Source organism: Verticillium nonalfalfae (genome assembly GCF_003724135.2).
Source record: "Verticillium nonalfalfae strain VnAa140/NRRL 66861 chromosome Unknown scaffold_5, whole genome shotgun sequence".
Classification (NCBI taxonomy): domain Eukaryota; kingdom Fungi; phylum Ascomycota; class Sordariomycetes; order Glomerellales; family Plectosphaerellaceae; genus Verticillium; species Verticillium nonalfalfae.
In genome coordinates, this window is record NW_021167230.1 from 141,629 (window position 1) to 156,934 (window position 15,306).

General features: G+C 55.9%; 5 protein-coding genes across 5 annotated transcripts; 3 read left to right on the top strand and 2 right to left on the bottom strand.

Annotated features, from left to right (window-relative positions):
- Positions 1-662: 662 nt before the first annotated feature.
- Positions 663-2,850, top strand: D7B24_006716 (uncharacterized protein; the record flags this gene model as incomplete). Its single annotated transcript, XM_028640840.1, has 2 exons — positions 663-672; positions 1,241-2,850. 2 exons carry the CDS (start codon positions 663-665, stop codon positions 2,848-2,850), a joined length of 1,620 nt encoding a protein of 539 aa, XP_028498806.1.
- A 108-nt stretch (positions 2,851-2,958) lies between these two features.
- D7B24_006717 (uncharacterized protein) lies at positions 2,959-4,390 on the bottom strand (the record flags this gene model as incomplete). Its single annotated transcript, XM_028640841.1, has 3 exons — positions 2,959-3,599; positions 3,690-4,067; positions 4,315-4,390. 3 exons carry the CDS (start codon positions 4,388-4,390, stop codon positions 2,959-2,961), a joined length of 1,095 nt encoding a protein of 364 aa, XP_028498807.1.
- Positions 4,391-7,989: 3,599 nt separating this feature from the next.
- On the top strand, positions 7,990-8,487 carry D7B24_006718 (uncharacterized protein; the record flags this gene model as incomplete). Its single annotated transcript, XM_028640842.1, has 1 exon — positions 7,990-8,487. One exon carries the CDS (start codon positions 7,990-7,992, stop codon positions 8,485-8,487), a length of 498 nt encoding a protein of 165 aa, XP_028498808.1.
- A 625-nt stretch (positions 8,488-9,112) lies between these two features.
- D7B24_006719 (uncharacterized protein) lies at positions 9,113-10,845 on the bottom strand (the record flags this gene model as incomplete). The annotated part of the gene is made up of 2 exons (XM_028640843.1): positions 9,113-10,307; positions 10,361-10,845. 2 exons carry the CDS (start codon positions 10,843-10,845, stop codon positions 9,113-9,115), a joined length of 1,680 nt encoding a protein of 559 aa, XP_028498809.1.
- A 2,381-nt stretch (positions 10,846-13,226) lies between these two features.
- Positions 13,227-14,897, top strand: D7B24_006720 (uncharacterized protein; the record flags this gene model as incomplete). The annotated part of the gene is made up of 3 exons (XM_028640844.1): positions 13,227-13,914; positions 13,977-14,239; positions 14,301-14,897. The coding sequence occupies 3 exons, from the start codon at positions 13,227-13,229 to the stop codon at positions 14,895-14,897; spliced, it is 1,548 nt and encodes a 515-aa protein (XP_028498810.1).
- Between the last annotated feature and the right edge of the window lie 409 nt (positions 14,898-15,306).

The window sequence follows — 15,306 nt, forward strand, 5'->3', positions numbered from 1 at the left end:
CGATTAATGCAGGCTTCCATGTTGACCAAAAGGCTGCCATGTTTGCGCGAACCATCAGGTATCGTCGGAATAACGCTCCAGACGACTGCAGATACATTGATCCCAGAGGTCTCACCATGTATAGTGAGAGGTCTGTTCATAAGCGATCGTCTATGCAAGATCTCGTGGATGGTAAATGCCCTGACCTAGATGCAGAGGCAGATCGAATTCAGAATGAACCCGCCGCAGCGCCCAGCGGCGACGCAGCAGGCGGTGATACGCAAGGGGGATCAGGGAATGGAAACGACAATAACGGCAGCGGAGCTAGCGAGCTAGTTATACATTTGGGGACTTGGTGTTTGGTTGGCCTCACCGGTTTCATGGTTGCTTTGATGTAAGGAAAGGGGATGAACGAGAGTTTCTCAGGTTAGGTAGGTATGGTAGTAGGGGATTACAGCATGAAGGACATCGTGTGACGCATGAATACAAGCTTCATGATAATTTGAATTTCAGCAACCCTCAGCATTCGCCTGGTCAATGATCACTTGACAATCAGCGGTAGGCTCTCTCGAGCTGGAGAACCTTATCCCTTCCTGGCTAAACATCTACCGTGGACCATGAGCGCAATCGCGCTGATGCCGCTTTGCAAACGTGGCGATATGTTGTACACCCCGCACAAAACAATGAGCCAAGGTAAGGACGAATAGCAAATGAGACCAAGATGTGGATCAATACAAGCTGGGCGATCCACGAGATACAGAGTATTCGCATGAAAAAGCTACTCTAGCTGCATTTACCATCACAGAAAAGGGTGGTGGAACGCGATATGCTTCAATCGTGGTTCGCCTGATCGCAAAGTATAGATTTTGGAGCAAACGCTCCGTACTGTCGTGCAACGCGTTGCTTCTATCAGCTGGCAGAAACAGGCGCATCGCCAAGGCGTTTCTCACAGCCAAGGACCAGATACAATGATGTCATGCTCGGTCTGGACCTCTATCTCGCTCGTCGCTCAGGCACGGACATGAAGATCCTTCGGCTTATTTTGTTCCTGCAGAGAATACAGGATCAGATCACGACATGCGAAATTGACGCGTCGCACAATCGCCTCGTACCTCGTCACAGTTACACGTCATGCCAGGTGGTTCTAGGATATATAGACGGCCCACAGCTCAATCCAGCCAGTCGTCATTATGTCGAGACACCCATACACCGAGGCATCATCTTCGTAAATCGTAGGAAACGACTGTTCATCTTACACCAGACTACTACGAGCTCAGCGCCATGAGAGAGGAGCAATCACCTGCCGAAGGTCGGGCTCCCACTACCGGGCCATCCCTGCCGACCGTCAAGCTCGACACAACCCTCGCCGACCTCTACCGTCAGGCAGCTCCCCGAAAGAAAGCTCGCCGCATCGCCCAGGTCCTTTGCGGCGTGAACTCAGGCCTTCCCCTCTCAGCCAAGTTCCCGCGAAATACAAAGTATCTCTACCAGGACTCGCCCTTCAACACAATAACCGCCAAGGCCCCATCTTGCCCGGACGAAAAGGCCGCTCTCACCCGTGAGCTTGCCATGAAGTATCTCTCTCTGATCCCTCAGCGCGACGCCTTCATCTCGGGCTCAGCGCCCGTCATACTTTTCCACATTGACCACGACGATCCGGCCCAGGTCGAACACGACCGCGCCGAGGCTGAAGCTACCGTCTCCGTACTGGCTGCTGACCAGAAGCCCGAGCTCGTGTTCTGCGCCGGGCCAGCAGACATCCCCGTCCAAGAGAAGGGCATCGACGCCATTGCGTATAAGCTAATGGTCGATGGCCTGGAGAGGTATGACCTGCTCGTGCAGCCGGACGTGCACTGGTTCGTCAACTCGAAGGACGCCCTCGCAAAGTCTGGTCTGCCAACGCCAAAGTGCGAGATCATCGACCTCGAGGGTCACGGCGGGGCGCAGCGCGGCTGCTGCGAGGTGTGCGTGAGCGGCGGCGACGGCGAGGGGAATGAGTTTGTCATTCCGGTCGCGTGCGAGGGAGCGAGGGGCCAATGGTTCGCGCAGGAGAGCGAGAGAATTCTGCAAAAGATTGTACAGAGGAGCCTACCTTTCGTTCTGAAGAACCAGCAAACGTTCGGAGGAGCAGGGACATATGTGGTCAGGACAGAAGAGGAGCGTGGGAAGGTAGTTGGTGATCTTCGAGAGGGGGTTTTGAGAAAGCTCATGTCGAGCGTGACGGAAGCGAATGCGCATCTGCGGCCGGGCGCCCTCATTCTGTCCGACCTCGTCGATGAGCCGATTGGGGACTACGGCCTGACGTTTTTCGTCACGGAAGAAGAGGCAGAGCCTGTATTTCTTGCGGCATCGGAGCAGATGATTGGGGAGGGAAACGCCTGGATCGGCAGCACGATCAATTATCGACGCCAAGATGAGCTCAAGAAAAAGTTCACCAAGCTGGTCAAGGAGGTGGCGGCCTGGCTTCGGTCGCACGACTATGTCGGGCCGGCTGGGGCGGACGTTCTAGAGACGGCGTCTGAGTCGGTCATGGACGAAGGTGTCGATGATGACCTGGCGAGGTACCACATTGTTGACCTCAATGTGCGGACGTCGGGATCTTTGGCGCTGCCGCTCATGAAGACGCACTTCACTGGTCGAGGTCTCGACAACGCATCCTCATTCTCCATCAGTTCCAAGCACAGCCGCGATGAATTCGTGGCCCTTTTCCGAGACGATTTTGAGTCGGGCAAGATGTGCATCCTCAGCTGGTATCAGGATCGTGACACTGGAACGAGCCTAGCGGACGTGGCCGTGGGAGCCGCGACGCCAGAGGACTTGAAAAAAGAAATGCAGAGGGTGCGCGACGCCACAGACGAAGTAACCTTTTAGCCATGAGACTTCTGAGCGTGCGGGAAAACGAGCAAGACAGAGCTGGTAGAGATCCGACCATAGACACGACGTAGGGACACGCCGAACATTCTTCAAACCCCGTGCACATCATGATGCCTCCCTGACGACCATCTGCTCAGGCTGCCTTCCCTTGCCCTCGGCCAAGACACCCGCCTTCCTCAAAATGTCCACGCAGTTGTTCACCACCTCAGGCTTGACGCCCTCAACACCCGCCGTAAACTTGACCGTCTTGAGCCACTCTCTCGCGTCAGCCTCGGAGTAGTCCAGGTTCGTGCTGATCCACCGCACAGCCTCCTCCTGGTTCTCGTTAAAATGCACGATTCCCTTGTCGAGCTTTCCGAACAGATCCTTCACCCTCGGGTCCAAGGCGCCCTCAGCAGCCAGCGCTGTTGACGCCACAATCTTCCAGCTGCTCCATGGGGTGTAGATCTCTCCCACCCTGCGAATCTCGCCCGAGTCGTAGTACTTCTTGGATGTGAAGTGCTCCCACATGAAGTAATCGGCGTCGCCCTTGTTGACAGCGTCTCGGAGGTTGGCAAAGGTATTGAGGATGACCGTGTCGGAGAAGGGCGCAGCGTCTGACGATCCGAGCCAGCCATGCTGGTCAGCGAGGACGAAGCCCATGATTTGGCTGCCCGAGCCGATGCGGGAGACGCCGATGCGCTTGCTTCGGAGGGAGGAGACGGAGGCGATTTCGGGGCGGGAGGAGCCTGTCGATATGGCCCAGCCTGATGCGCGTTAGAAGATCCCCTGGAGCGCACACGATCCAACGCAGAGGAGTGTCGGGTGACTGGGCAAAGATCGCAAAGGGCACTCACAGAGAGGTGTATCGACGTAGGTGCCAACGAGACGGTATCCGCCGTCGCCCTCGACGCCCTCCTTCCCGAGACCCGCGATCCAGCCTTCAGTGAGGCCGATGCCAATGTCAATCTCACCGCCGCGAAGAGCTGTGATCATGTGGCCTGTGCCGGAGGGGAAGGGCACCAGCGTAGCCTCGAGGCCATAGTGCTGCTGGGCGAAGTGCAAGGGGGTGGAGAAGTGTTCGGGCACGTAGCCGATGCGCAGTGGTGACGACGCCATGACAGGCTGCGAGATGTAGACTTGTGGGGGGGGCTTCCAATTCTGGTCAGCGGGAAACGAGGCCGTGCAGGTGATGGCGCTGACGTTCAAGAAATCGAGACGCGCAAGATATGTCACTGAGCAAAGCTGTCTCGTTTGTGACGAGGAGCGAGGAGCTGCGGGGTCATCGGCAAGCTTGGCTTTGGTGGGGTAAGTGCGTGGTGGGGTAAATGGCTGGTGGGGGTGGCTGCTTGGACGAGGCTGCTTGCCATCGACAATGGCTGGCCGATCAGAGACGCAGTTGATGGGATTGAGAGTCTGCACTCGAGCAGATCAAAGTTTTTTTTTTAGGGGGGGGGGCGGTCGCTTCATCTTGACCAGAACCGTTCATAGCGTCGCAATTGGCCGTGACAACCATGGTTTGCCTAACACTAAGCCTGACCGGCCCGGATGCCATCATATTCTCAAGTGCGGTGTTGATTGTGGACCGCGCATGGCTAATCCGACTATATCGTGGGCGAGACTGAAGATTTCTCATGGATGTAGACGACCTTTGTGATTCTAAGTTTAATGCGCTCAAGGTGCTTAAGGTCATGCCAATAATTCAGTTGGAAGATAGTGACTTACAGCCATCAGGGGATCATGATAATCAGGATACAATGCCCTAGCGTCACGGAAAGTCAAACAATGCGTCTGTAAGTAACAACGAAGCTTCTTGGAAACCATGGTCACAATGGTCCCCAGGAAACCACCTGGGCATAGAGGTAAGAGTGGTCAAATTAAGCCACGGAGATCGTGTAAAGCCAAGCTGGGGTTCTCGATTACACTCCTGCATATATAAAACACCGGGCCCGCCATTCTTCGCGTTCAGGCCAAAGTTCAGCTGCTACTTACCCCTTCCGTTATCTGCGGAAGACAGCCCTCGTGAAATCCTCACTAGGACTTCGAACGTAGCCCTTACACCTGAGGAGGATTGCATTTCCCACCCTTGCAGCCCTCACGCGCGAAACAGCTAAACCAAAATGGCGACAGGATGCGGCCTCACAAGACGCTACAACACGAGGCTTTATACGCGGACCAAGATTGGCTCCTGGCTCTGCTTGCCGACTGAACTCCGGATCATTATTCTGGAGACATTTACACGCGACAAACATCCTGGCTGGTCGGCACTGGCCTCTGTATGCAGAGAATGGCAGTACATTATCGCGACGAAAAACCTCCGTAAACTGGAACTCCGCTCATCCTGTCTAGAGAGTTTTGGACGGCTCATTACTTTGCAACGAGGTTTCGTCCGCCACATCTGGCTCAACGTTGTCGTACAGAACAACACATGTCCGCATTACCAGTTCTCCCAACAAAACGGACCTCTCATCGTCAGCGCAATCCGGAAGATATTTTCAATCCTCAGTAAATGGAAGCCAGGGAGAGGGTTGACTCTGGAGCTACACGCGCATCGTCCCAGTGACCAGGACCGATTCTTCAAGGGGTTTTATTTCGCCACCGACCACGAGGGCGAAGTCGGTTCTGGGGCTTCTCACCCAAGGTGGCATCATCCACTTCATAGATGGTTCGATCGCTACAGTTTTGGACCTCCAACCAGATCAGCCATATCCGGCCTTTTCGAACAGATTACGCTCAATTTCGGTCAGCAGAAGCTCCCCCGCGCCGAGGTTGTGACACGCCTCATCGTACGCCGACACTTACGTCGAAGGCTCAATTACTGGTCATTAAAACCTATATTGGATAGCCTTCCTGGTCTACGGCACATGGTGTACGAGCCGTGGCGGGGGTGGGAGAATTTGCGGGCGAGCAGAGCTGATATGGGTGAGTTGTCATCTTCATGCCTGCCGAGATCCATGGATTTTGAGACGCCGTGCTGCGTACTTGCGCTAACGGAATACTTGGTAGAACATAGCCTACTGTTCCAGCAGAGTCTCCCTGCAACAGTCAAGACATTGACTGTGTTTGAAGATTTCAACGAGAAAATCGCGGAGGCACTGGTCCGCAACGACAGCGTGGCCTGGCACAGCAGTGTGGCCCGCCACCGGATCGCGGATCCGGTTTTGGGTGCTATTTTTGCCTTGAAAAGTCGCAAACTTGAGCGTCTCTCCGCGTCCTTCTTGGTCGACGCCGAGGACTTCTTTGATTCCTGCATCAAGCAACACGGGACCTGGCGCCGCTTAGAGACTCTGGCCCTGACAGTTCGACTCTTCCAGGAAGAAACGCCCCACCAAGAGATCAATGATCTCCTACTCAAAGCCAGCGAGGTAGCAGTACGGATGCCTACGTTGCGTACCTTGGTGCTCTGGAACGGCGCCAGAGGGAATGCGTGCGCTTTCATATTCCAAGCGAAGCACGGCTGCGCATTTCTCACCTGGCGCGGCACGTGGGATCACGAGATAAGCCGTAGGGTCGAGGAGGGATGGGAGCAAGCTGCGTCGCGGATCCATTCGTGTTCCGTCACGACCAAAAAGGAGAGAATTCGGGGCCAAGTGTCGTCGCACGGCGATGCTATTCACCTGTTAAACTTACCCTGCCAGGTGGTCGAGCCTTCATCCCTGTGGCAAATCCGAAGGGAGGGAGCATTGCCCACACTGTAAACCACAGAGGAGAGTACCGATGACACTGTTCTTGGGACAAACATCGGTAAAGGTGGAAGAAGAGGGGTGGGGAAACAGGGGATCACTGTCGCGGGGCAGATTCGCGAGCCGGTGGCCTGAATATATTGCGTAACAGTTATCGAGGAGGAGATAACGGATGTGTTGGTCTCAGTCTCTACCTACGGTGCCTATGGAGAATGGCAGTCGGTTGTGGTGTATTTCTGGTTCGACAAGCCCTCCAAGAGGGCAGCTCCAGGAGGTAGTAGGCCTGTGTTCACACGAATACGCCATGTCAGCCAGTAAGTACAGCATCAGGAACCATACAAAATCCAAGTGACACTACTTGGAAACCCTAAGCGGAATTGTCATACAAGCTCCAACGAAATTGGAGGTGGTTGCAGGTGCTGCGCGGGTAGCCATCAGTTTTGTAGGTACATCAGGTGCCTGGTCCACCGACGCAAGTCACTCCAGTGGACCTTTAGTGCCTGAGAGCCTACCTACTTATAGTGACAGTCATCCCCCGAAGCCGGCAGAGCGAGCGCTGATCACTCGTATTCATCACCGGGTTCGCACGAGGTAATCAATGGTCTGATATCTTCGAACTTGGCCAAGAAGGAGTCATCCCAAGCTCATGTGCCCTCTGAACGACTACGGAGGCTCTCACTAATTGAGAATGAGCACAACAAGAATGAGCACGAGACGAACATCGGCCAATAATGGGACGATGTCGGATATTTGTACTTGCAGCTTTGGGATACACCTACTCTTATCACGACATGGATCCAAAGGCCCAGACATTCACCGTGTCGCTTCGATGCGACAGCCCAGGGGCGTCGGCCCGGTCATCAACGACCCTGCAAACGCAAAGACGGAAAGTTTCCTCTACCCTCCCCCGCTGGTGAGCAATGGAGGCGCCCGATCGTCTGAAGCAGCGTAGCATCGTCGCCCGATGCCTGTTGAAACGTCTATGAGACGGTCTGATCTGCGAGCCAGGGGGGCCGCCTCTGTGTCATCGGGTCTCACGACTGTGGGGCACCTGTCACAGCGCCAGCCCCCGCCTGAGCTTCAGGGCGCTTTCAAACCACCATTCAAACAACCGCCGGCGCCGTCTCGTGATGGCTGTGCTCGGTTTATAATACAGAATGGGCCCCCTCGTCTGCGACCTTGGTCCTCCTCGTGGTACTGCTGGTCTGTCTGCTGGATTTCGGTCGTTGCTTCTCCTCCATTTGCCTTTCTTTCTCAACTCTGACGGCCGGGCTGTCCTTCATTCATCCTTCTTTCACTCTTCTTCAACCCTTCGACTTTCGAGTGGCCGGCTACTCTCCTTAACTTGCGACTCTCCTTGAATACCCTCCTCACGCTCAGCGAAACTCCGTGCCACAATCTCGCAGTCCGACGACAGCAATAACAAGCAGAACGACGCTCTCCATTCTGTCACCATATTCCTAGCTCTGTCATAATGTACACCATGCGGCTCCTCCTCGCCCGCCTCCTCCTGGCCCTGTGCCTCACAAACGCCGTCTCGGCCGGCCGACTCCTCGCCGACGCCGTCGTCATCGCCCGCCAAGACGCCGCCCCGGCCAGCAACCCGCTCGCCCAGCCCCAGTGCATCGAGTACTCCCGCACCGCCAACTTCTCCACCATTGGCTCCAACATCACGCTGCGCTCGGCCTTCATCCAGGCGTCGCCCTTTGGCACCCACCAGAACCTCAACTTCCTCGCCGCCATGGTCGTCGCGCTGCCGCCCATGACGGCCGACGCCGCCCTCAACGCCGCCTGCGGCAACCTGACGACCGTCGCTGCTGCCGAGGCCGCCAGGAACTTCTCCCAGGGCAACATTGCCGGGTTCCCCACGTCGCTGACGGCGGATGCGACCGTCGCCGACTGGCAGGTCATCTTTTGCATGTTTGCCATTGTCACGCTCATGGGCATCCCGTGGCTGTTCATGCTGGGCTGAGGCCTTGGTGTTGTGGCTGCCGCGTGTGCGGAGAGGGAGGACGGTTCATCCAGGCATCTTTGACAAAGGCCATGATTGACATCGTGGAGCATGGTGGTTTGAAACCGGCAGGGGGGGCTTAGCGGGTTGGATAGGTAATGCTTCGAATGTTGGCTGTATCAAGTCTCCTCCACTCTCGCGTTTCTGTTGCACATGATTTCTCCTCATCGGCGGTGTTCGCTCCTCCCTCGTGACGCTCCCACTTTTCTCAAGGGCAACTGCATCGTCTGGATGACGCTCCGTCGTGTCATTGTGTCAACGTGTGCACCCCGTTGTGTGTCTGACCGAGAAGGAAGATCCGAGAGGAAATCACGACCAGCCCTGTTGCAACAAATCACGTAGCTGATCCATATCCCGGGCCTCGGTCCGGCCCACGAGTTTTGACTGGTGGGTTATCAGTCATGAGCTATGTGCAGTGCGCCTTCTGACGTCTTGGGATTCTAATCTAGTGATGGAGACAACGAACCGGGGACGCGCTATACAGGGCTCCTAAGTTTAAGATCCTGCAAACAAACAATCCAAACCAGCTCTCTTCTACAAAATTCCACCTGCCAAGGCTTCAAAGAACGATGTGTACACGACAGGTCTACCGAGCGGCGAAATTCTCCTCATCCTCTGCTGCAGACTCATACCCCATGCCGTCAACCCCTTCCTCGCCGCTCTCCGTCTGCACTGGCGGCTTTATGTGTTTCGGTTCGCGTACCATCATGAATGCCGACATGGCACATACGTGCAAAAAGGAGACATACAGCCAGGGCAGTCCCCTCATGATGCCGCCCAGGTGCATTCCCGCTGAAAAGGTCCATGCCAGGACTGGTCCACCGATGAAGGCTCCGAGTGTCTCGACGATGCTACACATGGCATAGAGGCGCGAGGTGTGTTCTTTTTCGACAAATGCCGTGATGAGAGCGCGTGCCAACGGCGGCGTTGCGGAGCCGAGTGTGCCGAGTGCAATAGCCAGAAGAAATGGCACGATGGATGGGCTGACGGCTTGCAAGAATGCCGAGATTGCAAGGATGCCATACGAGGCACGGGTCAAAAGGAGGTCCTTCGTAAAGTCGTTGAGGCGCAGACGACGGCGAGGCTTGAGGAGGTGGGCCGACAGACGTGGCAGGGCGGTCAGAACGAGGAGGTGGCACAGGGCGATGGGTGAGAGGATATAGGACGTCTGGGCGAGTGACCAGGAGAAGTACTTGCTGATGTACTGAGAAAGAGTCGACGAACTAGAAGTAAACATTGTGCTAGCAGTCAAGGGTGCCAAGAGGCAGAAGAGAACGCTGCGGTTGCGGAGCAAAACTCTGGCGCTGGCGAGCTCGGCAAGAGATGTGCGGACATGGTCCTTGACGGTTGCCACGAAAGGCTCAGTCGGTTCAGGTATGGCGTCGCCATCAGGCAGCTTGACACGTAACGTCTCGGGCAGGAGACTAGCAGCTGTGAGGATGACTGGACTCAGGCAAAAGACGATGCGGATTGGGACCCATGGGCCGTATGTCTCTAGCAGAAAGCCGGACAGCAGAGGCACAAAAAGTCCCGCGATAACGGCGCCTACAGAGAGGTACAGAAAATGAGTCGACCGGTTGGCTTCGTTGCTGACATCTGCAGCCATGGCATAAATGTTGTTGATGGCAAGGGGCACACCGCCTCCAATCAGGAAGAAGACGTGTCCTAAGAGGAGGACCCAAATGCTTGGGAAGTGCGAAAGTGAGAGGACGAACGGGCCCCAGCCGAATCCAAGTAGAATCCCCACATAGGCGAGAAAGAAAGCCGGCTTACGACCCATCCTGAACAGTTGTCAGTAAAGCACCATGCATGTGAACAGGACGGTCGAACTCACCTGTCCGCCAACACACCATATGGAAAAGCGACGACTAGCGTGACAAGGGACGCCACCAGGGCCCCAATGCCACCCAGGTAGGCCAACTGAGACTGAACATCATCAACCTTGCAGTCCTTCTCATCAATCGGCTCGGAGACGTCCTTGTGGTAGTGCACGTGGCAAATGGCGTCTTCCATCAGGCGGACCATGGGTGTCATGAGCAGGACCCCGCTGGCGATGAGGATACCCTTGATGGTGGCAAGCAGCAGGACGATAGCAAAGGGCGTGTCTGGTCGGAAACGATTGACGTTGAGCTTGCATGCCGCAGTCTTCCAGGTGGTCCACCAGGGCTGCCATCGCGCGCGGCCCCGCGATGCTACTGATGGCGAGGCAATCCAGGGCTCGTCTTCCGCCTCAACATCGGCGAAAAGGGCGAAGTCTCCGACATCATCCTCAAGCAGAGGCTCGACATCTGCATCTGCATCGTCGCGATATCGATTCATGATCAAGAAATGATTGATTCCATCTGGTGGCAACAAAGCTTGGTGAAGTGGCGATGTCGCCCGTAGTAATGTCGTTGGGATCAATGTCGATGTTTGAGCTGAGGCTGACGACAAGCAGGCTCAAACAGGTTTAGCGACTTGGGTTTGCTGGATGAACGAGTACGTCGCCCTCGGTGGCTGAGGCGGCGAATGTACGCCCCATAAGGCTGACTTTCAGTGGCTTGACGCTTTCTGAAACGCCGTCCCCCACGACTACAACTGCGAACACGACGATGTGCGATCTCTCCCACAACTTAATCTAGCTCCATGGTTCCATCATCCAGACCATTGGCTAGATCACGAGTCAGCCGGTGAGAGTCGTACTTTTGCTCCTACTGCTTCATGCGTCAAGCTTTGTCGCATTGCATCCGACCTGACTGCCCGGTGAAACAAGACAAGAAAGCAACATGAAGAAGAGATGCATGCACCCAGCCACCCCCGGTTACCCATCGCATCCATGATCACTTTACAAGGCGTCGTAGGCGATGCGAACCTGCCTCGGGTTCGGGTTTGTTCGGGTTTCAACTTGGCGGGGGTGGGCTATCCATTTACCTGGACGTCGGGGACGTGTCATATTCCGAGACTCTCTTCCATGCTGGTCACTCGATCAGGTTCAGGATCACCAACAAAGTGCGTCTACACTTTGTCGGATATACCCTCCTTCTTGCGTAAAGGCCGAATGTGTCCCCCATAGCAAACCAACTCAACACTTTTAGTTCTCCGGCTTGCAGCCCGGCCGCCGTGGACATGCATTCGTTTATCAATCCGGGCGCCTCGAAGGTTCAACATACTCATCTACCATCCGACGGATCAATGGGCACTATGTAAGGTCCAAACCCCGTCTTGGCGACAGAGTCTTCTCGGACTTGACGCAAACAGGAAACATTGGCCGCCGGTTGAGTGTTGTTCCAGTAAGCACGTTGGCCAGATGCACAGCACGCGAGTCAAAACGCCAGCTGAGGACCCCCGCCTGACCCCCACGAACCTGCATTCCCCGTTGAGTTTCACCGAGAAGCGTCCACCAAGCCCACGACTTCCGGCATTATATCCGACTTCCGAGCCCACTTAGACATCTTCTAGAGCCCTCGAGCACTCGGCAAAAGGCGACGGCGTGGCTGCGGAGCGGGGATCGGGCCTGTTCGAGATTGACCGCTCAACTCGCCTAGCCGGCCATGCCGGAGATGTGCCGACTCATGGCTCAACAGATGCTACGTAGTGTCCAGGTGAAGCAGGCTTCGCTGCTTGTCAGGAGCTTCAGGTCGACAGGGATCGGTCCACCAACGTCATCCGGTGTGGGTGGCTCAGTGGCGTGCACCCTTCAGTGAGCCAGGGATGCAAAGGTTTCCGCGCAACTTACCCCGACAAAACTGCCCGAATACCCCGACTCCTACATACAGCAAATGCCAGAAACGTCCAGCGACAGGGGAGAACCCCACACAGCAACTGCCCGCAAAATCAAGCATAACTGGGCAACGCCACAGGCCACGAGACCAGGTGTCCAGGGCTGAAGTGCCGATCCCACCGTGTAGAGACGACAGCACTATGACCGGCATGACGAGCAGGACGAGCAGGATATCGGGCCATCCGCCCAGGAGGAGCACCGACGCCGTCCTTTTTTGGAACGTGCTACGAGACGATGCAACGTGATTAATTTCTCGAAAACATCTTCATCGCTGCGGGCCTGTTTGTCCAGCTTGACAAATTTTGCATCTCTAGGACAAGTTATTGGAGATTGAGGGCGTGGGGGTTCTCCACGTTCGCCCCATTTGACCCCCAACATTTGCCCCAAGCGGCCCCCTCCTATCCCCCCCAACACGAGAACAAGCCCGCCGCAAGGAGACGGACTACGCGGGGAAGCATGGCGACATGGTCCGGCACTTCATACACGCTACAGCGGCGTGGGAGAGAGGAGCACCTCTGGGGGCGCTCGCTGCTTCCCACACTCCATTCCATCCCATCCCAAACAATAGCTTGCGGAGACTAGCGGGGCCCCCTGTTTATCGTTGAACCCCATCGCAAGAACCTGACCATGGATCGTACTTGTCAGCCCAGGGGTTAGTTTCCGGGACCGACCCGCCAGTCCGTCAAAATCTGAGGCATCACGATGAGGAACCCCCACGCCCTCTCTCCAACATCTTCTCCACGTCATACAGGCCGCTTTGTTCCTGGCTCCATGGGGATTTGGCCGCTAAAACCGGGGTAACACTCATGGCACTTTGGTCCGCCACTCAACGCTTTATATGAGAGGACGATCCCCCTCCTGTCGGGCCAGCCTCTCCTGATCAGTCGTTCCGTCTCTTACCTCTCTCTTTTCCTCCTACCTCAGCTCTTCGAATTCCAACATGAGCGACGCACCCAAGGTAGATGCCCACAATGGGCCTGTTCACGACCCCGATCACCTCGAGGCCGCGCCTCGCAGGTCTTCCGACAAAGGTCTCGCCGACGGGCCCCCCAAGGGCGGTGGTCCTCTTTCTGACCCAATCTATCGCGCCAAGGTTGAGAAGAGCATGAAGCGCAAGCTCGACACGCGGTGTTCGCTGTTCGTTCTGATCTATATCATGAACTATCTCGACAGGAACAACATCGCAGCGGCCCGTCTCCGTGGTCTGCAGGACGACCTCAACCTCAACTACTCGCAGTACGCGACGTGTTTGAGTATCCTCTACGTCGGATACATTCTGATGCAGGTCCCTTCCAATATTCTTATCAACCGCATCGACAGACCCTCTTGGTACATTGCGGCAGCCATGCTGCTGTGGGGTCTCATCTCTACCCTCTCTGGTGTCGTCACCAACTTCGGAGGCATGGTTGCTACGCGATTCTTCCTCGGCTTTGTTGAGGCTGCATTCCTGCCTGGAGCTCTTCTCATCCTCTCGAAGTGGTACACCAGCCGTGAGCTCACCAAGCGTAACGCCATTCTCTTCTGCGGAAACTTGATCTCGAACGCCTTCTCGGCGCTCATTGGTGCCGGTGTGCTGTCCAACATGCAGGGTGTTCTGGGCCACGCTGCTTGGCGCTGGCTTTTCTGGAGTAAGTCTTCAGACTCGTGTTCAATCAAGCATTGAGAGCTTTCCAGCTAACAAATCGTCCAGTCGAGGGCGCTGCCACCATGGCCATTGCCATCGCGGCCGCTTTCATTCTCCCCGATCTGCCCCACAACTCGAAGGGCTTCACCGAAGAGGAGCTTCAGGTCGCTCAAATGCGCATGACGGAGGACGTTGGCGAGGCAGATGCCGATTCTGCCGAGCAGGGCGCCCTAGATGGCTTCTACATGGCTGTCAAGGACTACAAGATCTACCTCATGATGATCACCTTCACCACCTACGTCATCGGTCTGTCGTTCAACGCCTACTTCGTAAGTCACCACCGCGTCATCTGCACCTCGACTACGAACCGCACGTCCTAACCCCTTGCAGCCTACCCTCACTGGTACTCTCGGCTTTGGATACGTCCCCACCCTGCTCATGAGCTCCCCGCCGTGGGCCTTCGCCTGCATCGTCTCTCTCATCAACGCGTGGCACGCCGATCGCCAACAAGAGCGTTTCTGGCACATTGTCTGGCCCATCTGCATGGGTATCGTCGGCTTCGTCATTTCAATGGCCACCGACAACGTCGCCGCCCGCTACGTCGCCCTCTTCCTCCAGGCTGGTGCCTACGCTGGCTTCATCGTCTTCTACTCCTGGATCTCGTCCTCCTTCCCCCGGCCTCCGGCCAAGCGTGCCGTCGCCATCGCCATGATCAACGCCTTCTCTCAGATTGGTAACATCATCGGCTCTTATGTGTGGAACCTCGAGGCCAACGGCTTCCGCGGCAGCTACGGCATTGTGCTCTCCATGTTCGGCGTCACCATTGTCGGCTGCTACGGCTTCCGCGTCGTGCTCGTCAACCTCAACAAGAAGATTGAGCAGGGCGGCGCCGCGTGGGAGACGCACGGCGATGTCGCGGCGCAGACGGCTGAGCTCGCTCAGGATGACCCCACCAGGCTGCCTTCGACATTCAGGTACCTTGTGTAAGGGGCGCCTGAAGGCGACTCAACATGTAGATTTAGTAGTTAATGAAGCACATGATTACTCGACTGTCAATACCAGGATACCAAAGTGCACAGTATGATGGTGCGTGTATGTCTGTTGCTGCTGGGATGAGAGGTAGTATTGGGAAAGTTTCCGTCTGCTCGGATGCAACATTCGGAAAAACATGCGCAGCGAAGTCTCATGTGCAGCACGATGTAACCGTACTCAGGCTGGTGAAATACCAAATGGCTCCCGGCGGGGCATTGCTCGGTTGAATAAAGAGTAGGTCCGAATTCCAACTTGCCGTGGGTAACAGGACTGAACGAGTCTATGATCAATGTTCGCGACAGCATCACCATACCAATTGACAAACGCGGGACACGACCGTTTCCGGACAGTCCCCTTCAAGCCA